The 25,845-nt window shown below is 53.0% G+C and overlaps 1 protein-coding gene across 3 annotated transcripts in view; it reads right to left on the reverse strand.

The window, feature by feature from the left end:
* NINL (ninein like) overlaps positions 1-25,845 on the reverse strand; it is a 169,385-nt gene that overhangs the window by 33,239 nt on the left and 110,301 nt on the right. For all 3 annotated transcript variants that reach the window (XM_045810897.2, XM_045810898.2, XM_045810901.2), the window contains exons 8-16: positions 24,834-25,004; positions 20,930-21,066; positions 19,439-19,579; positions 14,260-14,434; positions 13,066-13,176; positions 12,396-12,476; positions 6,103-6,232; positions 3,007-3,116; positions 1,739-2,067 (exon numbers count right to left, since the gene is read on the reverse strand). In XM_045810897.2, coding sequence (XP_045666853.2) covers positions 1,739-2,067; positions 3,007-3,116; positions 6,103-6,232; positions 12,396-12,476; positions 13,066-13,176; positions 14,260-14,434; positions 19,439-19,579; positions 20,930-21,066; positions 24,834-25,004 — 1,385 coding nt within the window. The remainder of the gene's footprint in view (positions 1-1,738; positions 2,068-3,006; positions 3,117-6,102; positions 6,233-12,395; positions 12,477-13,065; positions 13,177-14,259; positions 14,435-19,438; positions 19,580-20,929; positions 21,067-24,833; positions 25,005-25,845) is intronic.

A 25,845-nucleotide genomic window follows, 5' to 3' on the forward strand; every position in this document is an offset into this window, starting at 1 on the left:
TAACTAAATAGGATAAAAATTCAGTACCGGAGTCACGCAGGTCGCATGTCCAGGGCATGTGGCTGGTGGCTGCCATCATGGACACAGAAGACACAGGACGTGTACCCCATCACAGGAAGTACCAAGGACAGTGCTGGTCTAAAACTTTAGTGAGATGTGTGAATCTCACCCACAGTTAAAGCTACCCTTGAAAATTCGGTAAGTTGCTGGGCAGCAGGCCTTCACAGCCCTGGGAGAATGCAGTCCCAGCCGAGGTGAGGGCACTAAGGACACGTTCTCTGTTCCTGGCTGGCACCTGCCTGAGAACAGGACGCGTGGCCAGATATGGCTCTAGCTCCAGCCTGAGGACGGACTGTGAGCAGCAAGCAGACCCCCCGGATGAATGGCACAGGCTGGTGGAAGGGGCTGCCCTGCACCGGCCCATCTGCTGCCAGGGGGGTCTAGAGGGACTTGGGTCAAGTCCCTCAACACAGCTCCGGAGTTTAAGAGAAAATAACTTAAAGCTCAAAGGAAGCTCACGACTTAAAAGTGACTTTTATCATCCCACAGGAGAGTGACAGTTTCTGTCAGCCCCCGAGGGCCCGGGGCCCCTCCACTGGTATCATCTGGAGTACAGGGAGGAAGGCACACCCACAGACTTGGGGGGCAGTCTAGTTCATTCACAGCACATCCCGCGTACTCAGGCTACCTCCAGTCATTGAGCCAAAAGGGAGAGCGTACCCCACCCAAGTTGGAGGGCATGGTCCCTACATAAAGGTTGTCGACATCCTGCCATCAGGGGGTAACTGAGGCCACATGCACTGAGCTCCAACGCTGAACCCCACCAAGCCCTACACAGCCCCTCTGTGAGGAGCACAGTGCAGTGGGCCCCTCCACTGTGAGCCACCCACTCAGCCCTGGGTCAACATATGCTGGGGGTGGTCATCCCCTCCTGAGCTGGGTGGGTCCAAGACTCCCCACAGGACACAGAGAGGCTGACTGACCAGCACCATGACTAAAATAACTAGTCACTCACTCTGCCAAGTCAGACCCACTCGATAAGGAACGGACACATGGGATTTCTCATGTAACTATGACACTGTGGGACACAAAACGCCATATCCCAGCTTTCCACTCCTTTGTCATACATTTGGCCTTTCCAAGAATCCCACCAACCCAAATTACTTGTCCTTCCCATTGTTTCAGGGGTTTTAGACCTTTTCTCCATCTGCTCATGTGCTGTAATACCCTGTCCCAGAAAATTAGAATGAGACATTCAAGGAAGAACATACCACCCTTTGCAAGTGTGAGGCAAAATTCTACAAGGAATTTTAACTCCTAAGCTCTAGTTAACACATATTCTTAATACAAAGGGACAATCCTTACCTGATGACCTGTTCTTTCTTTTTTTTAAAAAAGATTTTATTTATCTATTATTTAGGGGGGGAAAGGGAGTGAGCGCAGGGAGGGGAAAAGAGAAAGACAGAATCTCAAGCAGACAGCACTGAGCAAGGACCCTGATGCGGGACTCAATCCTGCGTGCCTGAGGTCATGACCTGAGCCAAACCAAGAGTCTGACACTTCACTGAGCCACCCAGGTGCCCCTGATCCGTTCCTTCAACGGTCACCTACCTGCCCCGAGAAAGAGTACCCCGTTAGCAAGCACTATGATTCTGAGCAGTCTGCCTGATGCAATTTCAAATCTGGGTTCTTGGCAAGAACCGCTAGACGAAGATCCTGAAAGGATGCAGCTCCTGACCTGACTCGCTGCAGCTCGCTCCGGTGCCTCTGGCGCTGCTCCTGCTCCAGTGGGTCCTGCTCGTGGGCCAGCCGCCCGGCCGGGCCCGACAGCGCCTGCACGCAGCACCGCCCCAACCCTGCCCTCTCCGGCGGAGGGCCACGGGCCACCTGCTGGAGCTGGTCCTGCAGACCTCGGATGAGCTCCTGAGACTTCCCGAGCAGCAGCTCCAGGTCAGCCCTCTGGCTCTCCAGCACATGGACCTCAAGCCTAAAGGCCTGCTGCATCTCCTCCCTCTCCTTTGTGAAGTCCCTTCTCATCACCTCCATTTCCCTTTCATAGGAATTTACCTGAAAAGAGAAATGTGACCAGTGTCGATCAGAATGTCCTGAAAACGACTTACTGGACAACACAACACAGAAATACCAGATTTCTTGGCACGACACCCAAAGAATGGTGGCCCAGACCCAAAGAAGTGCACAGGCCTGTGAAAGGAGAGAGCAGCGCTAAGGGCAGTGGAGCCTCTCCCAGGGCAGTGAGGCCTCAGGCTTCTGTCGTCTCCCATAACCTTCACAAGGGCCCCAGGAGGCAGGTCCAGCAGTGGCGAACGAAGGCTGGGATCACGCTGGGCCAGGCGCCTGGCCAGGCCATCCGGAGAGCAGATGGTGGCCTTCACGAGACTAGTGGGTGGCTCTGAACATCCTCCTGCCCCCAGGGCATGGCCACTGTAGGAGTGTCCAGCTAATGCCTCCAGGGAACCCAGAGACACAAGCACAGGACAGGCAGTCCCACCTTGCTGCTACTCTTATGCCCGATAACAAATAGCGGAGACAAATTGTGGACATGTGCCTTAACAAAACCCCACTCACGACCTGCTAACGGAGCAGAAGACAAGTTCGTCTAAGACAGGGTCCTGGCCACAAGGCCACGGAGTACCCCACAAAGGGCAATCCCAGGGTCGCATCAGTTTAGAACACAGACGGGAGCTATGATTCCCTGATGGTAGAATGGGCAGGGAGGTCTGGCCTCAGTGTGACCCCCGTGACACTTGGGTACACATAACCTTGTTCCCTCCCTTTACTGGTCATTCCTATCTCCTGCCTTCTTCCAAAGAAGGTGTAAGGCAGAATGCTCATTTTATTTACATTTCCCCACAATCTCCTGTCCCCTGAGCGGTCTTCCTAAGGGGTGCACACGTGCATGGGGAAACATGCATAGCCAAGGGAAGTTTTCCAGCGTGCGGCAGGAAGCTCCTCTGTGTCCCTGCGGCCACCGTCACTCCCCCTGACCTTGGTCTCCAGCTGGATCTTGAGGTCTTGGCAGTGTTCCTTCACCTGCTCCATCATTATCTCCGTTTCTAAACTCACAGGAATGGAATCACCAACAAATGAGACGATGCCTGCAAACAAGGAGACATCCCATTTATGTCCTGCCGAGGATGCCGTGGGCCATTCCTAGCCCTCCGATCCGACATTTGGCCAGCACGTCTTCTTCCACCGTGCCCCTGACCACGCACAACCCTCCATGGGCCCTTTCTGCAAGAAGAATGCGGTGCTAGCAGAGAGAGCCAACCCTCATGGGTTTCCACAAGCAATCTACTAGGCTGAGCTCAAGGTAGGAACTCTTTAGAAATCAGCATTCCGAGTCTTTGCCAGAACACACGTTACTCAAAGACGTAACCAGGAGACTCCCTGTAAGATCTGTCAGGCCCTCGGATTCCCTAAAAGATGCTGTACATGGTACGTTTACTGAATTCTGTTCCCCAGTGATGCCAGGCACACAGAGGAACTAGGAAAACCGAGACACAAGTGTGACCTGAGGCAGTCAGTGCTTTATGACGCGGAACTATGAGCCTTATTTCTTCAGGCTTTTTATTCTAGCTCTGCCCTTTTCGTGGAAGCTTTATGTTACTTACTGTGACATGATAATAACATGGGTTCTGAACAAGTATGTTAGGCATAGTAAATGCTCATGGAGCCAAAGTTCTGACAGAGCACAGGGAAGAAGGCACGAATGACCCCTCGTCCCAGAGGATTCTCCCCACTGACGATGTCAGATGTCCTTGCAGCTCACTGCAAGGCTCCTGTGGAACCACAAGCACCGCTGGGGCACCAGGCATTCCTGGTGCTACTGAGCAACATGCCAAAGGGCTGACTCAGAATGTGAGTTTGGGCCACTGTTCGGGTTTTGTGCTGGTCTGGGGCTGGGAAAGTGAAGGGAGGTGACACCCCCCGTAACAATTTGCCATGAAAAAAATGACAGAGTGAGGGCCATGGAGCTGAAAGAAGTCAGGATAAGCACCTTGGGAAAGCAAGCAGCCCCTGCCCTGTAAACCAGAGCTGCCACCTGGTTCTGGCCGAGTAGGCCCAGGTGAACGGCACCTGGCAGGAGTGGCTCCAGCTGGAAGCACTGATGGTACGGCCTCCATGACCAACACAGCCCTTCCGCCAACACCCCCTGTGGCAGTAGACTCCTCCTCCTTTGAAGGGGCTGACGGAACTTCTGTGTTCAGATGGAGGGCGGTGGGGGGCAAAGGGGAAGAGAAAGGGCCCTGGTGGGGGGATCAGTGATGACACAGAGGCTGGGGCTGCTTTCTGGTGCCACAGTCCAAGGTGTTCTGGACAAGGGCCACACAAGGTACAGGTCCCTAGCTCTGCTGCTCCCTGGGTCACGGTTGGTAGCTCTTGACAAGGGTCCCATGCTCTGTGCATCCCACACTCCTCCAGGGACAAAGGGAGATAGCAATCATCTCCCCCTTCCCTGCGGCCAGGCTGCACACTGGGCCATGTGTAACACTATCTGGGGATGTGGCGCTGTCCAGTGTGCTGGCTGGGCCCCAGCACCTCCCAGCTGAGTGCAGGCAGGGCTGGAGGTCTAGGAAGTCATCAGACTCCAGTAAAGAAGGTGCTATGAGGGGGTCCCCTTAAGGGACTGAGCAAGCTGGACCCAGTGCACAGAAAGCCCCACTTGGCTCCCATCTTGGCTCTCTTAGGTACAAACTGTATTCTATTTTTTTTAAAGATTTTATTTATTTTCTTTGAGAGAGAGCGAGACACTATGTACAGGGGGAGGGGTGGAGGAAGAGGGAAAGAATCTCAAGCAGACTCCATGCTGAGAGCAGAGCCCAATGCAGGGCTCAATCTCATGACCCTGAGATCATGACCTGAGCTGAAATCAAGTTTTAACCAACTGAGCCACCCAGGTGCCCCTTTCCCCCCGTTTTATTAAGTAAACAATTTCAGGACAATATGGGAGCTCTGAGTGCTCTCAGGGTTGCAGATGAGAACAAGACGCTCTCTGAGGGGCTGACTCTGCCGTGGTACACGGTCAGTGGAGGCAGCCAGGTGGCTGGGGGCAGGGCAGTCCTGGTGGTCCCCACAGGCCCCCCACCAGCAGCGGTGCACATGGAACCACATGCAACATGTGAATTTGTATAGTGCCCACACCATGCAACTGCCAGGAAAGGTGGCAATCAGCCAAACCCACCCTGTCCTCCAGAAGGACCATGGAAACCTGAAGGACAGCTGTGGCATCTGAACCCTGCCCCCCAATTCTGTCTCTAGAAGGAGCCACTAACGCTTAAATACAGGGCACTGGGCGTCTTGGTGCTTGGAGCTTGTCCCAAACCTCACGGGCTGAAGAGTCACGGAGCATGAAGTGCTGGTCTTTGTCAAGTAACTCCCTGAACATCAGTGCCATGCACAGGCGGGTGGAGCTGGTCCTTCCAGGGTGCCACAGCTGCAGCCCACCTTGACCCTTTCCACACCAGCCAGGGAGTAAACATCAGCCCTGTCTGCTGGAGTCCACATGAGGCCTCTGTGAGTTACCAGGATCCCTGACACATTTTACACATTCACCTTCCTTCTCTGAGAGCTGTCACAGACCCAAGACCAGACGTCATGCTCTGAGCGGAGCTGGGAGACCACCACCCACCACCCTGCTCGCTCCCAGCCTCTCCCTCCTCCCTCCTTAGATGACTATGTCCGACCCATGCTGAACGCTCACCCTAGGGCATCTCTCTGGATCCTCCCCACGACCCAAGAGGCCCACTAGGACATGCCTGTCTTGAGGTCATGACCAGGTCATCATAACCTTCACCATTCTACCCAAATGGTGAACGCTTCCCCTCCCCTACCTCCTTTGGGGCTCTGGGTATTGTCCCTGGCCTTGGGTTACAGGTCCTTCTCCCACATGTGCCAGTCTGAAGGGCATGTGATCCCTTGGAAGCCTGACACGCTGGGCAGCTGGCCGCCCCCTCCTACAGAGTCCCTCCGGACCAGGGGGAAGCTCATGCAGTGGGGGAAGATAGACACCCAGTGCCACCAGGCTCTGCTCTCCCACAGCAGGAGCACACAACCTGTCACCTCCCAAGACTGGGCTCCTACCTGCTGGCCTGTGTCCAGGGAGCAGCTGTTCCTCTGGTTGTGCATGTGGCCGGCCATGCCAACTTGGGGGCAGTCGTGCCCGTAGGCCTTCCAGTGCAGCCTGCAGCTCGTCGTTGCGGTCCTGCAGGTCCTGTGGGGTACAGCCAGACACCCCCTGCAGCCTGTGCGGCCGCCTGAAGAGTGGTGAGGAGAAGAGCAGTGTGGAGCCAGGCCACCGAGAGAGCAGCCAGGTGTCAGGCCCTGACTTCCCAGCACACAGCACTTAAAACTGCATTCCTGTTTCCTAAGGACAGGTAAGCCAAACAATAGCAGGGCCCACTTCTAGACTTTCTAGCACGCTGCACCACTTTCGAGTACTCAATATACAGAAGGGGCTCAGAAAAAAAAGAGTGGAGTGGAAACCGAGCAGAAATGTAGAAAATACAGAGAACCATCAACAGCTGAAACTCCAGGTGCTTTAAGAGCACAGTGATGTTGTGACGTGGGTGTGAGGCACCAATGTCCCGGGATGCGTCCTGGGATTCTTTCCTCTTCTGCTGTTGAATCTGCAAAGGGTTCTTTCTACAGCTACTGAGACAAGAGGACACCAGGTGCTTCAGACCAAAGGCCACAGAACAAAGATGACCACACTAAACAGAAAGGATGGTGTTTGGGTGAGCACACACATTGGGGGAAGTGGGGAGACCTGGGGGTCATGAAAGCTTCAAAGGAAGGGTCTCATTTGCAACCAGTGTAATTCTGTCCACACGTGAAAGAAACACATCTCCACAAGCACACCTGGTCACCTGATGTTTAAATGGCTAGAAAGGGTAGAGTTTATAACCACTTTCTCAGATGGTCCCATAGCTAACACACCACAGCTGTGTGTGTTGCCGTGTCCACTCATGACTCCGGGTCTATGTCCTCCTTCCCTGGAACCCCAGCAGGCCTGTGACTGCCCCAACCTGCAGGATGGCAGAAGTGATGCCCCCTCGTCCAAGGGTGCAGCTTTTAGCCAGCTTCTCCTTTTGGGATATTCCCTCTGGGGGAAGCCCAAGCCAGCCAAGGCCACAAGGAGAGGACTTGGGGACCAGCCCCTGGCACATCCACAAGGCCCCACATCCCTCCTTGGTTTTTTAATCCTATTTGAGTTTCCTCTCCTGGCAGCTCTCATTGAATAAACCTCATCTTCCCAAAACTGCTCCTGAAGGCCAGCGCCTGGCCTGTGACTGCTTCTCCCCTGGAGAAGGAGCCTCTCCTTGGCAGGTCTAGGCCGTGGGAGAAGGGACAGGCTCTGCACAGATCTTACAAGAAGCACAGATTCACACAGGGTCATTGTACCTCGTTCAGAATCTCCTAGACAAAAATACAAGGTTCCCCATGGAGGAAGCAGTTCTGGGGGGGGGGGGGAAGGACAGGGTGGTACGTTAGAGCTTCGGGACAAGTGTGCAGAGCAGAGCGTGCACCCCCCGGTTCCTGACACAGCCTGTGGTCACTGCTGCTCTAGCCCTGGGATGTCTAAGAAGGCAGCACTCACCGCAGAGGCCACCGAGCACCTCGGGTGCAGTGAGTCTGAATGGAGGTGTGCTGTAGCCTAAAATCTACACCGAATTTCAAAGACTGGATTCCAAAAAAAAGGATATAATGGTAACACTGCAGATATACTGAATTAAATACAATGTTATTAAAATTGATGTCACCTATTCCTTTTCATTTTTTAATGTGCCTATGAGAAAACTTAAAATATCCCGCAAATTCAGCAGTGCCGCATAGACTTCTCTGCTCTGAGGACACAGCAGGAAGCATAGCCAGTTCTAACTGATGAGGGTGACATGCACCCTCCTGGGCCCCAGCTCCGCTCAGGGGGTGTCTGGCGGGGCTGCGGAGCCAGGCGCCTATTTGCACTGGGACTCACACTTACTTGGGGTGCCTATGTGTGCCCAAGGTGCTACTGCACCAGCCAGGAAAGGCAACAAGTCCATTGCTGCAATCCTGCAGTCCTAGGGGTTTGAGGGGAGGGCGGGACCTCAACAGCGCATGGGAGCGGAAGGGGGCGCCAGCAGGCTGGCTGAGGCTACAAGCTAGGCGGGAGTAAGCACGCGCGCGCGCGCACACCCACCCACCCACACCCACACACACACACACACACACACACACGTAGGATGAAGAACCGCCCAGGGACGGGCAACAGTGGGGACATCAGTCAGGGGTTGGTGTGTGTCTCAGTCCATTTGGGCTGCTAGAACTAAATACCACAGACAGGGGTTATCAAGAACAGAAAGTTAGCTCTCATAATTCTGGAGGTTACAAGTCCGTGATCAAGGTACGGACAGGTTGAGTGTCTGGTGAGGGCTTCCTGGTTCGTAGCCGGCCACCTTTTCCGTGTCCTCCCATGGTGGAACGGACGGGGGAGCTCTCTGGGATCCCTTACATAAAGCTCTCCATGACCTAACCGCCACCCCAAGGCCTACCACCTCCTAAAGCCGGCACATTGCAGGAACAGGCTTCAACATATGCATCTGGGGACACACAAGCATTCCATCGGTAACAGTGTGCAAATGCAGAAAGGGAAAATCTGCATTTGGGGTTTCTGACCAAGGACGTGCTCCTCCATTCGAGTGTCCACCCAAGGCAACGGCAGAAACATGAAACCACAGAGAACTCGGATTAACATTTTACACTCCCCTTTAACCAAAGGCAGCCTCACCAAGAAAATGGAGACGGAGAAGTGAAGGAAATGACAAAAAGCTAAAATGATAGTTAAGAAGGAAGAGGATCTGGCAATTAGGGAAAGCATGGTTTCCTTGCTAATATCCTGGTCACAAGGTGCAGGGAAACGCGGAGCAGTGGCTTTGGGAAGGCTGGGTGATGCCCTGCAGGGAAGGCTGAAGGTTGTCTCCACCTCTGGAGAGTGACTGTAAAAACACCCTCAGCCCAAAGGCGGTGATGCTCTGGCAGCAAACGGAGCAGAGAAGCGGGACCCCTCTGGCTCACGGGAGAATTCCAAGGGTCAACTGTCATGATAAGGACTGAAATGGATACTGAATCCAGGGAAAATTCTGATGAAGAGCAGCTGTTTCTGTGGTCTTTATGTGTCTCCCCACGGACTGCTAGTCAGTTTGCATGGGAGGAACAACAGTAATTACACAGCGAGGAAGTCAGGCAACACCTTGACCAGGTGATCAAAAATTAACATCACCTATGCTGTCCCGCTGAGAACACACAATCTCAATCTAACCCGAAGGAAGTATCAGAGAAAACACAAAATAAGAATGTTTTAAAATATCACTTTAAAAATACCCACGTCAGAGACAAAAGCTGTAGGAAAGTCCTGTAGACTGGATGTGCCCTCCCCTACCCCCAATTCGCAGGTTAAATCCTCACACCCAAGGTGAAGGTTTTGAAGGCGGGGCCTTTGGGAGGTAATCAGGTCGTGAGGGCAGAGCCTCATGAAGGAATCAGGGCCCTTGTGTTAAGGAGGGCACGTACTGCATGGTGCACTGGGCGTTAGACGGAACTAATGAGTCATGGAACTTTACATCGGAAACCGGGGATGTACTGTATGGTGACCAACATAATATAATAAAAATTATTATAAAAAAATAAAAGGCAAATGATCATTTAAAAAGAGAGAGAGAGAGAGAGACCCCAGAGAGCTCCATTGAAGGCAGCTTTCCCTCTGTCCCAGGAAAAGAGCTGTCACCAGACACCGGGCAGGCCTGACGCCCCCGCCCCCCCCAGCTCAGGAAACTTCTAGTAGAAGCTTCTGCCTAACTCTCCATCTCACCTTTTAGAAACAAACTAATAAACTGCCGGAAAGGAAAAAGAAGCATTTGAGGAGGCCTGACTACCAAGGAATCAGAAGTGCCAGACGTGATCCACAGTCACCTCAGCCTCATTGTAATGCGAAAATCCCCCTCGGACTATTCATCCCAAGCCCTCGTAAAAGGAGCCTGCTTTCTTGTTGGGCTGTGTTTATTTATTTTTTTATTTTTATAATGATTTTTTATTATATTATGTTAGTCACCATACAGTACATCCCCGGTTTTCGATTTAAGGCTCGATGATTCATTAGTTGTGTATAACACCCAGTGCACCATGCAATATGTGCCCTCCTTACTACCCATCACCGGCCTGTTGGGCTGTGTTTAATTACTCCGTCCCATCTCCCTGTCGCTACAGATACAGTGACCTTGTGAGGCAGCTCCCCCGGGGCAGTCTCTGTCTGTAACTCACCACTCGGGTTCGAGAACCCTGTGAACGAAATCTCTTGTCCATAAAGCCCCAGTCCATGTCGTTTTTGTTACAGCAGCCTGAATGGCCTACAACAGAATGTTTCATGACAGCTAAACCCGGCATCTAACCCTACGCTGCGTCCTGTACCTCAGGGGGCAAGGCTCTAAAGGACACCGTTAGGTCAACTAACGAAACTGAAATATGCTCCGTGAGTTAAGGTATTGCATAAGTTACTAAGTGTGCCAGTTAGGGAGAACGGAGAGCTGGGTCTTCAGGAGAAAAGCCCAGACTTCTGACTTCGGCACATCCTGTGCACATTTCTAAGTAACTCCCACCTTAGCAGATTTCAAGCTATCAAAAGTTTAAGAAGAAGCTGACAAAACTCCTGAACACTTAAAACAATGAACTCTGGTGCCCCGGCACCCCTCTGCAAGGTCGCAGGACGAAGCCTGCTCTTCAGAAACGCGCACTGACCGCTGAGGGGCGGGGTGGCCCCATGACGCACGCCAACCCCACTCAGATGTTCAGAAAATCACCGTGTCTTCACATCCACACACAGCACACAAGTGAGCAAATACGCAATGGGCACACGGAGTCAGACGAAAAGTACAGGTGAATACGGGCAAAGGGGAGCCAGGTGTCCCTGTCACCGTTTTTACCTTTGTAACTTCACGTATTAGAAATTATTTTCCAATAAAAAGGTTTTTTTAATGCTCTAAATGTAAGTTTGGAACAATGAAAAATAGTCAAAAAATGGAAAGACCAATTTCTAAATAAACAGATCAACTAACACTAATATGTACGATATTCCTGATGTTTCAGAAAGTCAAATGTCAAGAAGCAGAAGTGAAATGAGTAACAGCTCTTGAAGTGACAGAGCCCCGTGAGGGAAAGATGGGGTTTATGCGTGTTTGAGCGATCCAGCGCACTGAAGTAAGGTACTAGCTGACGGTTAGTTATAGGGTCTAAGTCAAGGCAACACGCTGAAAGGGGGCGGGAAACATGCCACGTAACTGCAATCCAGCCACCACGACGGACCCCAACCCCGACCCAGCACGCGCCCAGGCGGAGGTTTACGAGGAGGCTGCCGCAGCTGACCACACACAGGATTTTCAGAGGGGCACCCTGGTATTCGGGGTTTGGCGTGGAGGAAAGGGCACCGGGCAGGAAGCGGCAGGTCACATCACATTCCAGAACCGCACGCGCTCACCTTTAGCCTCTGGTGTTGTCAAAGCAACGAGCAGCAGGAGCAAAGTCACTTCTGACTTTAATTTGGAGGGAAATCATTAAGAACTGAATTGGTAATAGACCCTTAAATTCACACAATAATATTTTAGCTGTTGGGGTCCTGGTCATTGTAAGAGCGTAACAGGGTCAAGATATGTTTCAGCACCACTGACGTTGTTCATCACCTATGCCCTGCTCTGTGGCGTCTCTAACTGAATGCACAGCCCCTGGTAGGTTTGGCTACCGCATGGTGCCTGGAAACACTGAGGGGGCCTTCAGAACTGGTGCCAGTCTAGCAACCTTGGCCCGCCCCTGTGGGGCTGAGCACGGACCCCACGTAGGCAAGTTGGGTCCCCTCTCCTTATGGAACATGAGACTTGGAGACCCGTCAGTAGAACGTAGGCTCCACCCGCTCTGCTCATAGAAGGGCACTCCTGCTGACACGTGCCGGACTACCCTGCATGCGGAGGCCAGGAATGTGGCCTGCCATGAATGACAGGCCACTTCTAGGCAGGAGGGCAAAGTATAAGGTCTGCACACCACTATCCAGGTCTAAACCAGTCAGACCCTGATGACCTACACCACCCACCCATCTCATGGGCTCCATATCCCGTTCTTAGCGGGCATGGCCAGAAGAGGGCTACATGGCCTTCTGGCACCAGGAGGTCTCTGGAAGGCCAAACTCTTAGTACCCTCCCCAGCACCATCACCCTTGCTGCAAAGTGGGCTGGGGGTGTGGGGCAGGGGTGCATGAAGGTCCCATGCATCAAAGATAAGAGCAATGGCCCCAGTGCAAGACAAAGGCAATGTGATGGCTCAGGATGGCAAAGGGGGCTGGGTGGGGCACGTACCCGGCACTTGAGTTCATACTCCTTTAGGACCTCCGTGAACCGCTCCTCCTGGGCCAGGAGCTCTGTGCTCTGCGGCTCCAGCTAAAAGTTACACCCACACAGGAAAAGGACAGACAGGACCTCAGGCCAGGTAGAATGTGGGCTATCACCCTCTCATGCTCCTCCCACTAGGCTCAGCATCTCCAGGTACAGCCTGCCATCCCTCTCCTCCTCCCTCCTCTCATTTAAAAGATCTCAAGGCCACAGGATGCTCTGAATTTATGGAAGGTGGTCATACTCCCAACTGGAGCCTGGGGTGCACTCCTGCCTCAGCTGTCTGGACCTCTCTGTGCAGCACCTCTCCTGACCTCCTTTACTTGAGGTGATGGGCAGGGCCAGATGGGCAGGGAGCTCTCCTTTGTGCCCCTCCCCACTGCGAACCCATCAAAGGGGACTGTGCAGATGTCACTGTCACTAAATGTTCAACAGCCATGGTGTCACTAGGGCATACCAGTACCCCTGCACTGGCACGAACAGGAAGAGAATGGAAGGAAAGCTGCCCTGCTGATTTTCTCTCCATTCTAGAATTGTAGTAGGAAACAACGGAATTCACTCACCTACATATTCTTTTTCAAGTCCCTGACACTTTTTACCCAGGACCCAGAGACTCAGAATCGGCAAAAGGACTTGCCTTGTCCTTCAACACAAACTCCAGGTCATTCTGCAGTTTCAGGACCAGCTTCTCTGATTCCGAAAGCTTTTCCACAACTTCAATAATCTCCTTCTGTAACCGACTGTTTTCCTATAAGACACAAACCAGCAGTTTGCCGGGCTTTAGGAGTGGAGGACAGAGCTGTGGGCAGCTGGTCTCCCCTCTGCATCGGAGACTTATTCCCAGCAGCACTCACAATCAAGGAAGACCCCTGCAAATGCAATGTGACGGGTACTCACTGCCTGGGCACCCACAGGGGAGGCCGTGCTGGGGACCAACCCCACAGAGCCCCTCACCAGTGCTTGTCGCTTTCCCCACTGCCCCTTCTTCTCCTGCCCTGAATGCTCAAGAAGGCCATGAGTAACACGAGAAGAGGATGGGGGCAATCCTTTCTGAGCCGTTGTCTAAATGAGGGATTGGAAATAGCACCCTCACAGCTCAGATGTCCCCCGGGGGAGGAAGGCAGTACCCACAGACACGGGAAACCCGTGAGAAGAGCAGTAAGAACACGGTTCAGGCAAGGACGCAGCTTCTCCCCCAGGGAGACAGAGACCAGGCAGATGTGGAAAGAATCTGCAGGCTCCGTGTTAGGAGAGGAGGAGGAAGGCAGGAGCACAGGAGGGACCAGTGGACATGGGGCCAGGGGACACCTCACTGTATAGAACCAAATGCAGGGTGGCTGTGGGTCACAGGACATTCACCAAAGCCCAGAAAACCCCATTTCCTTCAGGCTACAGACCCAGGACTCCAGCAGGGTGGGCTTTAGGTTTTGGTCTTTTGCTGACCCCACAGATGCTCTGGTCTTCGGGGATGGGTGGGTGCGGCAAAGCTGGCTGCTGCTGCTGACCCTCCCTGACCACTATCCTCCTGAGTCAAAGCAGAGAGTGAGAGCCCCTAAGGTCTCAACCTGTCCTGCTGTCCCATGACCAGAGAAAAGGAAGAGGCAATGCCTCTCGTGGAAAAGCCAGGACCGTTTTTGCTTTGGCTGAGCAATGTGCTGTCTCTGTGGCTGCAGCCAACGTTCCTTAGTTAGAAATACCAGGAGTTTCCCTACCACGGAGGTAGTCATGTTCCTGACAAGGAAAATGTGGGGTGTGGGAGAACGAACCCTCAGGCAACCTCCTTTCTGTCATTCAGGGCAGGATGACCGGGGAGACACTGCTCTCCACCCACCTTCAGGGCCAGGGTCAGCTTTTCCCGGAGGCTGGCCTCCTCGGCGCGCAGGCGCTCCAGGTCCTTCTCCAGCACAGCCCTTTGCTTGCAGGTCTGCTCCCAGAACAGCTCACGTTCCCTCTCCACCTCGGACCGCAGGAGGCTCAGCCTTTCCCGGTACCCCTGCTCCAGATGTCTGCGAGGCACACACAGAATATGTCATGTTGGGTCCCAAGGGACCCCCCAGGCCCATACTGACCCCTCCCTCTCCAGGGACATCTCCTAGGCAACATGGCCTTTTTTCCCTGGAACCTTTCCGCCAGTAGCACTTGGCCACACTATCTGGGATTCAATTGTTCCTGCCTGACAGATGGGGTCACTGAACCTCAGCTAAACTGCACATGCTGTAAGGGCAGGGGCTCTCCTTTAAAGCCCCCTTACCCTGGGCCTGAAGGTGGATGTGCCTCCACGCCCTCCAGGGCTAGGGGAGGTGACAAGGGAAGCCAGCAGGTCCCTGGGGCCTCTGGAGTGAGCTTGCCAATGCTCTCTGTGGGTAGGCCTCTCTGATGCCCTCTGCCTTTCAGCCACATCCTACAGCAGGGCAGCCTGGATAACCACATGTGTACCAAAGTAAGCCTCTCATGCAGGACCCAGGCAACAGTGAGTGGACAGTGGACAGTGTGGACAGTGAGTCCCAAAGCAATCAGAAGAGAAGGTAGGAGGTGTTTTCCCCCCTCAGTTTCTGCCTTAGTCTCTTGTAAGAACCATTTTTTTCATCAGCAAAAAGTGCCAAATCTTCGTTTTATTTATTTATTTTTCAAAAGATTTTATTTGAGAGAGAGAAAAAGAGAGAGAGAGAGAGCATGCAAGAACGGGGGGAGGGGCAAAGGGAGAGAGAGAAGCAGACTTGCCACTGAGTGAGGAGCCCGATGTGGGGCTCAATCCCAGGACCCTGAGATCACGACCCGAGCCGAAGGAAGACGCCCAATCAACTGAGCCACCCAGGCGCCCAAATCTTAGTTTTATCATTGAAACAGTTGCTTAGCAGGATTTCTCAAACCAAGTCTCTCTAGACGGAAGATAAGAGAAACTCTTACTTCATTCGGCAGAGGGCTTGGCAATGTTAATAATTCAGCAGAAAACACCGGGGGTTTGTCCTCCAGCCCCCTCCAGACAGTCTAGACTTTCTCATTTCAGAACTTTACGGAAAGAACACCCAGCAGGAAAGGAGACGGAGAAAGAACAGCTGGTACTTAGGGGAAAAAGAGTAAGACGAATTTAGCTAATGTAACACTCCACAAACCTTTGGGGTAGTTTTAAAAACACCTATTTGACCGTTATCACTCCATTCTTTAAAAACTTTAGAAATACCCAACATAAGAAAAATGGACAAATAAAATATGGCAGACGCACATAATGGGAGGCTCTGCAGTCATCACAAAAGCATACATAATATACCATTTTGTAAATATGTACGTGGAAAAAAGAAGCGAAGGACTTAAAAAACGTCAAGAGTGATGAACTCTGGGTGAAATTTCTGCTTTTATTTTTACTTTCACTTGTATTTTCTACAATGAACATGTATCATTTATTACTCTTGTAATAAGAAAAACCTAATGCAGCCATAACAACTATTTCTAGAAACTCCTGATAATGCTCCATTACTCATGGGGCAAAACCCAAACTCACAGGGCCTTCATGGGTCCCTTGACTAAGGATCCCTCAGACTAAGATAAGGCTTTCAAGTTTGTGACTCTCTGACCGGAGGAAAGACATCATAAAATTCTTCCCACGTGCTTGAGAGAGAATCAAGCCTAACACACCGCGACTGAAGCAAATCAGTTTATAGTTACTTAAACTGATCATCTAAAATCAACTTGTATTTAGCTCTTGGACACAGTTCTTTCAACAGGAGTTTTCTCCCTTGAACAACATTAACCAAGGACTGGCAGGTGGCAGTGCACGGCAGATAGGAGGACCGTGGGAAGTCAGGCTGCTCCAGAGTCTAGACAGGCCCCTGTGGGCCCCTCCCGCCCCAGTCCCCATGAGGCTGCGACCCAAGGTCTCAGTGGCACCAGAATCAGTCCCACTCCTGCTCAGGTGGGATCCCTAGCCTCCAATGTCAACGGTGAGTCTAACAGCCGACCATGCTGTCAGAAGGGCCATGAAGAGGTGGGGGAGGCACCAAGACAGGAAAGAGCGTATCAGCAATCCCTCTGTTGTCTCCTTCCAAGGTTCCTTCGATTCTTAATTTTTAAAGAGAGTTACTCTCTGGAAACCCACACTGAACTCACGCCCTGTTTTCTGAGGTCAGGGAACTAAGGAGACTACGTCAGTGAGCTACATCGTGGCTGCAAGAGGCAACCAACTCGACATTCTAATCCCACCCACAGGAACTTGCTCAGTAAGAAGTGGTAAAGGGGAGGCTTGCAGCTGGATACTACAGGAAATCAGCTGAATAGAGACTGTCGATTGCTGACAGGAGCAGAAACAAGAGGCAGGTGTTTCTTAACTAAATGCTCCTTTGTGATAAATACCGCCCATGTTCCATACTGAGATGAGGGGGGCTCAGCAAGGCCACAGCCACTGTGTCCATGAAGAAGTCAAGGTGTCATGGCCGATCTCCCCACCCGGGGCTCCACGGCCTTACTAACACCTCCTTACAGTGAGACCATGTTTACTTATTTTCTCAGATTTGACTGGAAACATTTCTGAAAATTTGGTGAAAGGATGCCTACTGTTGTGGTCTCCTGAACATCACCCTTATCCTGTGAGTCTTTCATGCAGGAGCGGTGGACGTGAGCACGCAGGTGTGCACACTTGTACGCACACAGCCACACACACACGCATGCACTCTTCCACACTCACCCCCTGACGCCATCTCTGGCACACTTCTCTTCCACAACAGGCAGAGGTCGGTGTGGACCTCCACCGGTGAGCAGACCAGGATCTCGGCCTGCTGCACCTGGCCTTCCCCAGCCACTCCCAGGAAGCAAAGGGTGTCCCAGGCCTTTGGGCTTCCAGAGGCCTGTGCACTCAGATGTGTGACCCTGCATGGCCCAGAGCAGACACCCGCAGACGAGGAGGGACAGCCAGTACCCTCCCTTGGAACCCCTAGTACACAGGTCCTATGGGAGGGTGAGCTGGTGGGGCCCTCATGCGCTGACTAGGATGACGGTATGTGACTCCAGGTGACCCCGGCCTGGGAAGCGACAAGCTCTCTGCCTTTCAGTGCTCCTCCTGCCTAATGGTCTGTTTTCTCACAGTCTCAGTACACAGCAGGCCAGGGCCCCATGCTCTCTCACCTCAGAGACAGCGTGACACAGGGAGACGGGAGACCTGGCTTCAACTTCTAGGCCACACTGGTTGTGTGACTGCGCGCAAGCTACGGCACTGCTGCTAGCCTCCGTTTCTTTAGCTCAAAAATGGGGCTAAAATGGCCTATTTGGGTAACTGTGGCTGGTAAGTCAGGAGCACAACACAGCAGAGTTTCACAGCCTGGAACAGAAGCTCCTTCCTAGAGGGCCGACTGGCTCAACCTCCAGACCTCCGGCTGCATGGTGAAGGCACCCAGCGTCTCTGGTGAAGATGAAAGAGCTCTTGGTCTTCAACCCTACTGTTTAGTTGGACACAATCGCCTGGCCCTATGTGGCCATGAAACCACCCCCGCCCACCCGCTATGGCCACGTTACGAACCTCGGAGCCCTAGGAAAGCTGGCTGCACCCCCCGGGTGCCTCCGATCCTCCCGCTGTGAGCCATGAGGATGAGGGCTCTGTAACTGTGACCGTGACAGTCCCCACGCACGGCAGGAACAGGCCTTTCTTGGGGTAGTGCTCAGAAGCCTGCAGTAAGGCGCATGGGGGCAGGTAAAAGGTCCTGTGAAGGCCCGTACACTGCCCACCCAAGGTCAGGTTTGTGGGGACTTCGTGTGCGTCATGCCACAATACCCACAAACACGGCCGGCAGGGCTGGTGTGAGAAAAGCGTTCCCTTCCAATGTCACAACCACACAAGACAGTGAGAGGCAACATCCCAGAGATGACCGGTCACAAGCTCTCAGACACGTGTTCGCTGAAGCCATGTACACCACCTGAGTTCTTGCTTCTCTTTGACATACATTTCACGGAGGCCCTCGCTCAGCTAACCCACAGGCATGAGATGCACCTGGCGGCTGCACGCACCAAACCCTGCTGAGGCCTCAAACACACCGACCGGTAGCCTCCCATGCAGAGGACGGTCTGTCACCATTCCCACTTCGCAGATGAGGGATCTCGGGGGCTCCGTCCACCCAGGATCACAGCAAGGGCTGGTGAGGGAGAATGAGGTGGGGAGGCTGGTCGCCTTCCTGTGCCTCCACTACCACCACTACCGAGAGCTGAGCACAGCACCCTGGTTTTTCTGCAGCACACACCCTTTGCTGTCCTTAAGGGGACACCTCCAGGTGACAAAAGCTTCCGGGTGAACAACCAGCTCAGCTCTGCCAGGGAAGCCTGGCATAGACTGTTCCCCACAATGGGGTGAAAAGCCCCTCCTCTGCTTGCCCCAGCCTGGGAGATCCTCAGGGGCTGGATTTCTTCACATTTTGGTTAATAAACCAAAGAGGTGGGTTTTGTGTCCACAAAAGGTCAGAAATCCTTCCCTCTGGTCTGTCCAGCCACCAGCCCCACCAATGGAACAGACCACTTACCAGGGGTCTGCTTAACCCACTGCACCTCACAGTGCCCGAGGTCAGGTTTTGGGCTCTGGGCTCCTTCGACCACACCAGGCTCCTTTCATCAGGCTTCAAAGCCATTCACCAGCCCTCTTTCAAAACATTCATCCATGTCACTAGCCACAGGCACACACAGAAGACCCGGGTGAAGTGAGACAGACCCATAAATAAAGCAGAGAATAGGAATGCTCCCTGCAGTCCACAGGCACACACAGCTGGATGCCCCTGCCCATGCCCTCACGTCATAAAGAGCAAGGCTGCTTTTTTAAATGCACCCCTCTTCTTTCAAGGAAGGACGTCCCCAGAGGTACACCTTTCAGATTTCTACTGGCTCAGGTGAAACAGGAGGGCCTCGGCTCCACGATGTTCACGACCACGGCCGCAGCCAGCGTAGCCCCACATTTACCACCCACCCGCCCGGGGCCGGGGGACCGCCGCCCAGCTGCTCCGGAGCTGCCCTCTGGGCTCGGGTGTGACCACAGGACCTACTGGATCTTCTTCTCCGTGAGCCGCTCTAGGGCAGAGTGACAGTCGTCCATCTCTTGCACAAACTCCAGGTTCCTCTTTTCGGCTTTCTCCAGGTCCTGCCTCGCCTTGTCTCGCTCCCTCGCCATCTGCTCCACTTGCCCCCTGCCACAGGAAGGAGACAGGGTCAGATGAGGACACCTGTTCTGGGCCCAGCAAGCCCTGTGTCTGCATGAATGATGAAAGAGGCTGCATTAACTGGGCGCTGAGCACCGGCAGTGCTGTGCTCTGACCTCACTGCCACCACCAACCATCTCCTAAAAGTGGTTTCCAGGATTACTGTGCCCCTTTTACAGATGCATGTACCGAGAGACAGGCTAAATGACCTTTAAGGAAGGTTTCTAGAAAATTTCTGAACCAAGGAAGTCTGAGCCTAGAGCCTTACAGTGTGCCACACCTCCAGATGGCCCAGAATAGGTAAGAATTTATCCATGCCCCCTCCTTCTGTCTCCTCTCCCAGGGATCTCCAGCACCTAATCTGGGACTAGATACATGAAGGGGAGAAGGCTGGTCACCCATCATCCTGCCTGGTCACACCCCGACACCTGCAGCCTGACATCTAGGCAAGTCACCCAGAGCAGGCCTCACCTGTAGCTCTGCACTCACCCCTGAACCTGCCATTCTGATGCCCATTTCTCCCCCTGAAGGAGCACGGCGCTTTTCTCCCTCCACCCTCCCAAGGCACAGTCTTTCTGTGGTCCTATTCGCAGACCTGCCTGAGGTCAGAGAGCTCACCTGTCAGCACCTAATGGGATGCAAAGTCTTGAGGACAGAAATCATGATTTCTTTTTTGCAGCTTTGGAACATCAGTAAACACAAAAATGATCTTTACGCCAATCTGCTGAGCAGACAGATGACCCGAATACTCAGCTAATCGAAAGCCGAGCCCAACTAAAATGGAACGCATTCTCGGCCCCCCTGTCACTTTGCTCTTGGTGACTGTGTTGGGAAACACTTTGTTCTCCTCTCCCGCCAGCCGCCCCAGCTCAGGAGCCCTCTGCCTGCTCTTGGAACACATCCCTGCCAACTGGAGGATTTCTGCCTCTGCACTCAAGAGCTCCAATGTCAGCAGGATGTCAGGTTCCAGTGCCCCCTTTGGAACCTTGCTAAAAGGGGCTAAGGGAGGACCCCAACATCAGTTTCTAAGCTTCTCACCAAGTGTGAAGACAGGCCAATAACCCTGAAATGCTGTGGCTGTAAAAGCCCAAGCGGCAAGCCCCCCTCAGACCACACACGGGGATGTCACTCAAGGCACAGGGAGCTCTTAGCTCTTTCCCTGTCCCCCCAAAAGTGCCCGCTAAAGGAGAGCCAGTGGGAAAGGCAATGTCGAGCCCCCTGTCCCCTGGGCCTGGCTTGGGGTGGACAAGGGCAGAATGCCCATTTCCCAGGAATCCTTCCACCCAGCAGCCTGGCCAGCTGTACCCACCCCTCCATCCAACCACACTGGGCTCTTACTGGCGGAAGCTCAGCTCCTGGCGGTAGCAGGCCAAGGCCGCCTGCTGAGTGGCACCACCAACCATCATGAGCTCGTTCTCAAGGGCCCAGGTCAGCTCCAAAAGATTCACCTTCTCGTCCACACTGAAGTCGAGACTCTGGAAACAGCAAAGCCCATTGGGCAGGAAAGATGTGTGACTTCTTCAAACACTTCCTGGCTTTCCTAAGAACAAGCTAGGCCCAGATCTGCACTGTCCTGCAGACAGCACCTGCCAACTTTTCTGTCTGTAAAGTACCTGACTCTGTCCCCACTCATCTTATGGTGTGGATGTGGATGAGACCCAGGCTGGACAGAGACCCTCTTCCTGAAAAAGTAACTGACACAGAAGGGGCATGTCCCAAGCAGAGGATGTCATGGGGACTGATAGGTGGCTGGGGGAGAGACCTTTCTCCCTTGAAATAACTTGCTGTATGGACCCTGCTGGCCCTGGAAGCTGCATGAGGAGACCTGACCTGAGCTCAGTTTCACCAAGAAGCAAGCGGAGGACAGATGGAAGAGAGCCCTGACAACACCCCTGGGATGCCTTCTCCAGAGTGCCCGCCCGGGTGAGCCCCTAACGTCCGCTCTACTTAAGCCATTTAGAGTTGAGTTTTTATCATTTCAGGCTAAAAGAATCTCTGTGAAATATGTGTACGGGTGGGTAGAAAAGCGATATAACTGACAGATGAGGCATATGGCCCGGCACTCCACAGAGCAGAGCACTCTTTTCCCCTCTTTCCCATTCTCTTTGGAAATAAGAGAATAAAACAATTTATATATATGCACCACAGTAATAATAAACCATACCCATATACCCCTCTGCTCAACGGACAATAACAACACTCGCTGCATTTGCTGTTTCCGTGTTGAGTATTCTTGGCCCCTGTTTCTTTCTATGATGTCAAAAAATCAGTTACACCCAAGTCCAGAGGCAGGCACCGCGTCAGGGCCTATAGAGAAAGAGCCACAGCATTCCCAGATCATACGTGGGAATGAGGCATGGATACAATGGAGACTTGACTCTCCACTACTCCCCCACCTCCCAGAGCGCTTCTGAAGAGAAATGACTTCAGGGTGAAGCGTATGGAGTAACTGGGAAGCTCAAGTTATTATTCCTCAAATACAGATGGCCCAGCAATCATGTCACCAGCAGATGGCACAGACATGATAGATCATGGCAGCAGCTTCCCAATCAAGAAGAAAGGAGTCATCAAAAACCACGGCATGGGCAGGAGCAGCCTCCAAGACAGCCCCATGCCCCTCACTTCCTGGCGCCCACGCCCAGGTACTCCCCTCCCACGCCAAGCAGGGCCAGCCCGGGTACTGAGGAGGTGACAGCATAGGGTTTCCAAGGCTGGGGTGTGGAGGACACATGGCCTCCTCCCCGCTCTGGGGAGGGAAGCCACTGCCCAGGTATGAGAAAGCTCAAGCACCCCAAGGAAGGAGCCATGTACGGGAAATAGAGGCCCTCCTACTGCAGTAAGCATCAACCTGCCAACTTGGAAGCGGCAGCTCAGCCCCACGCAGGCCCTCAGAAGGCCTCTGACCAACCTCAGGGGAGACCCCTGGCTAGAACCACCCCACTACACAGTTCCCAAATTCCTGACCCCCAGAAGCTGCTCCAGACCAGAACGGTCATTGGGTGTGAAGGCGTAATTCAGTGGTGATTTGTTGGGGGGGGGCAGACAACCACCCAGACCTCCTCACAGAGCACTCCCGAGGACCTAGAGAACAACCACCCTGAAACAGGCAGGGTCTCGAGAAGCTGGGTACGTGATGCCAGCACAGAAAGGCCCTTCTTTTTTAGGCACGGTGTGCTTACTGCTCTTAGCAGGGCAGCAGCCTGTGGTCTTGACCACCAATGTCACAGGTAAGCAGTTTCTGAGAGTGTCAGGGGCAGGAAGGGGCATGACTCAGCACACCGGGGCCTGGATCACCTGCCCCCTTGCTGGTGCTCCCGCCCTGGCTGTGTGTGCACGTGAGACAGAAACACCTTCCAGGCCATGTGAGGAGTAAATAACTTCACAAACTTCACAGGTCCTTGCTTGGTGCCAAGTGCCAAGATTTCAGTAAACATTGCTGTCTTTCAACAAAATGGAAGCAAACTCAGAACACAACGGGTAAATCATAAATTGCTGAAGAACTGGAAATACTCTGTGACAGCAGGAAGGAATAAAAGGAGTAAATGATGAAATGTCAGAGGCAAATTTGAGACTCACCATCTGTCACGTTATGAAGGCAGCTGACCCACCTCCAACTGACAGCGAATCAGGAGCATAGTTTCAGGGAGAAGCCCCAAACCATGAACCCCTTCGCTCTCTACCCTCCCTGGGGGCCAATCCAGTGATCCAGGCTCAGTCTCTGGCTTTCAGAACAGTCCCAAGGGCCAGCTGCCCGGGCCTGTCCTGGCTGTCAAGGCTCTGCCCAGGCTGCTGGGTGGCCCCACTCAGCGATGGCCGATTTTAGGTCCAGGAGGGACTGGCCCAAGGTGTCAGGAGGACCATCTTACAGGCTGTTTTTGGTCTCCTCCATGTATTAGTTTGTGCTAATAGGAACATTTTGAGAGGTAATATGACAAAGTCTATCCAGAGTTAAAACTCATAACTTCAGGAATCTAGCCTACAAAGAAACACCAGCATAGGAACAGGAAGATATATGTACATTTTAAACGCCAAGATTTAGAAAAGAAAAAAACTCTATATGTACAAGAGGAAAAAGGTAACATAAATTAACAAGACATATAGTACACTGATTTTGAAAAAAAAAAAAAAAATCTTAAAGCTGGAGCATCTAAAATACGTATTTCTTTTCTGTGCCAGGGAAGGGCTCTACAGAACTCCCACACAGCTGCTACGCTGCCACTCCTACGGAATGGGAGCAAAAGGGGGCAGGCTTTATTATTTTATAATTTTCTGTACAGTTGGTACTTTTTTTTTTTACAACATAAAGTGAAATTTGGAAATGAAAATCATCAGTGCAGCTTACCATATACACTTCCACCCAGAGTGTTCTTCTGTCACTCTTGACCCGCCCCCAGACCAAGCTCTCTCCAAACCCCAGGGTCTGGCCCTGTGTCCCTGGGGGAGGTCAGACTGGCCCCGTCTGAGGACAGCCAGGCAGCACCCCTCTCCTTGCCCCACCCAGTGGAGGGCGGGTCTGGGGGAGCTGGGGCTATGCGGGGGGGAAACAGCTTGCCCAGGCTGGCAGGCAGCTCTGATGGAATTCAGGTTCACTGTGGAGCTCACCCTCAACAAATGGAAACCCTCAGACCACTGCGGCTGTGACATCCAGTAAGAGTCTCTACCACAAGGAAGGAAATTTCTTCCCCTTGTCTGGGACTGACTCCCTTATCCAGGTAAGCGGAACATCTCCAAGGTTAACAATGCACTGAAGGGAATGTCTATACACTAAAACCTACTTTCGAATGGATTTGTTCCAGACTTGTTTTTCTGCTTCTTATTATCTTTTTAAGTTAAAAATCTCCTATATTTTAAAGATTTTTATTTATTTATTCGTCAGAAAGAGAGCAAGGACAGGCAGGGGGAACAGGAGGCAGAGGGAGAAGCAGGCTCCTCGCTGAGCAGGGAGCCCGATGCAAGGCTCGATCCCAGGACCCTGGGATCATGACCCAAGCCAAAGGCTGACACTTACCCGACTAAGCCACCCAGGTGTCCCCAAAATCTATATTTTAATAGCAAAAAATAAAGAAGAAAGTGATTCCAATAGGTCTTTCCTACATGGGGTTCTCTGCAGAGAGTTCAGGCCCTGTGTGTCTGGGATTCTCTGTCCAGCCTCCTCTGCGGGCAGAGGGCCCCAAGGTCCGCCGCCAGCCCCCTGCTAACTGGATGCTCTCCCCAGGGCGCTGTGGAGGGACCAGTTCCAGACCTGCAAGATCTCCCTGCCGTTCTGAATCCCCTCCTGGGCCCACAGGGCGATGAGCTGCTCAGGAAATGCAAAGCCGGTGCCGTCATCAATGCTGCCCAAGAGACGCAGGCCTGAGCACACAGACACGAGGGACGACGTCGTGGCGGTCTGGCAGCCAGCCTCCTCCAGGACCTGTGCACGGGGAAAGCAAAGGTGCCTGTCAGCACTTCGGCCTCCCGCTCATTTCTAGATTTTCCGACCTCAACAGCCTGTGCTCGGCCCCTCACTGTCTCGTTGAGGCCTGATGGGAACCACTCACACAGTGACTGTGAGCCCAGTCTCCCAGACTAAGAAACAGAGCCACGGCCCCGTCGCGCGGTGTGCCTGACACCGCGGGGCTCTGCAGGAGACAAAGCGGAGATCCGAACCCAGGGCTCTGGACACACAGCCCACTACCTTCTCAAGGACCCTGGTGCCTGCTCTCCGACCGTGCACCAGAGGCCTTGCCCGGGGAACGTATCCTAGCACCCTCATCGGTCAGCACAAGCGCTTAGTGGGAGACATGAAGGAGTTTTAACCTCCCTCCGGGATTCGGTAATGCTGTGAACCTGGCCTCTCAAAGGGAGAGCTGGAGGAGGCGCCTGCTAATGCTAGGGAATCCCGTCTGTGGAAAGAAACCCAAGATGGGCTTGAAAAGAAGAGGCGGAATGGCCCAAACAAAGCCACACATCCCCCGAGGCCTCAGAAACACATCTCACAGCTGATAGAATTGGGGAGTTTCAGTTTTGTTTTTTTAAGATTTATTTCTTTATTAGAGAGAGAGTGCGAGCAGGACAGAGGGCCAGAGGGCAGCAGACTCCCCACTGAGGGCAGAGGCTCGGTCTGAGCCTGAGATCCAGATCCGAGCCAAAATCAAGAATCAGATGCTCAACCGACTGAGCCACCCAGGAGCCCCAGAATTGGGGAGTGTTAAGAAGGGGAAGAAGATCTCTTGGCCAGAAAGCTGACCTAGTAGACTGAGGGCTATAAGAAT

The sequence above is a fragment of the Ursus americanus genome, chromosome 22 (assembly GCF_024610735.1).
Source record: "Ursus americanus isolate L20-20 chromosome 22, mUrsAme1.1.p, whole genome shotgun sequence".
NCBI lineage: Eukaryota > Metazoa > Chordata > Mammalia > Carnivora > Ursidae > Ursus > Ursus americanus.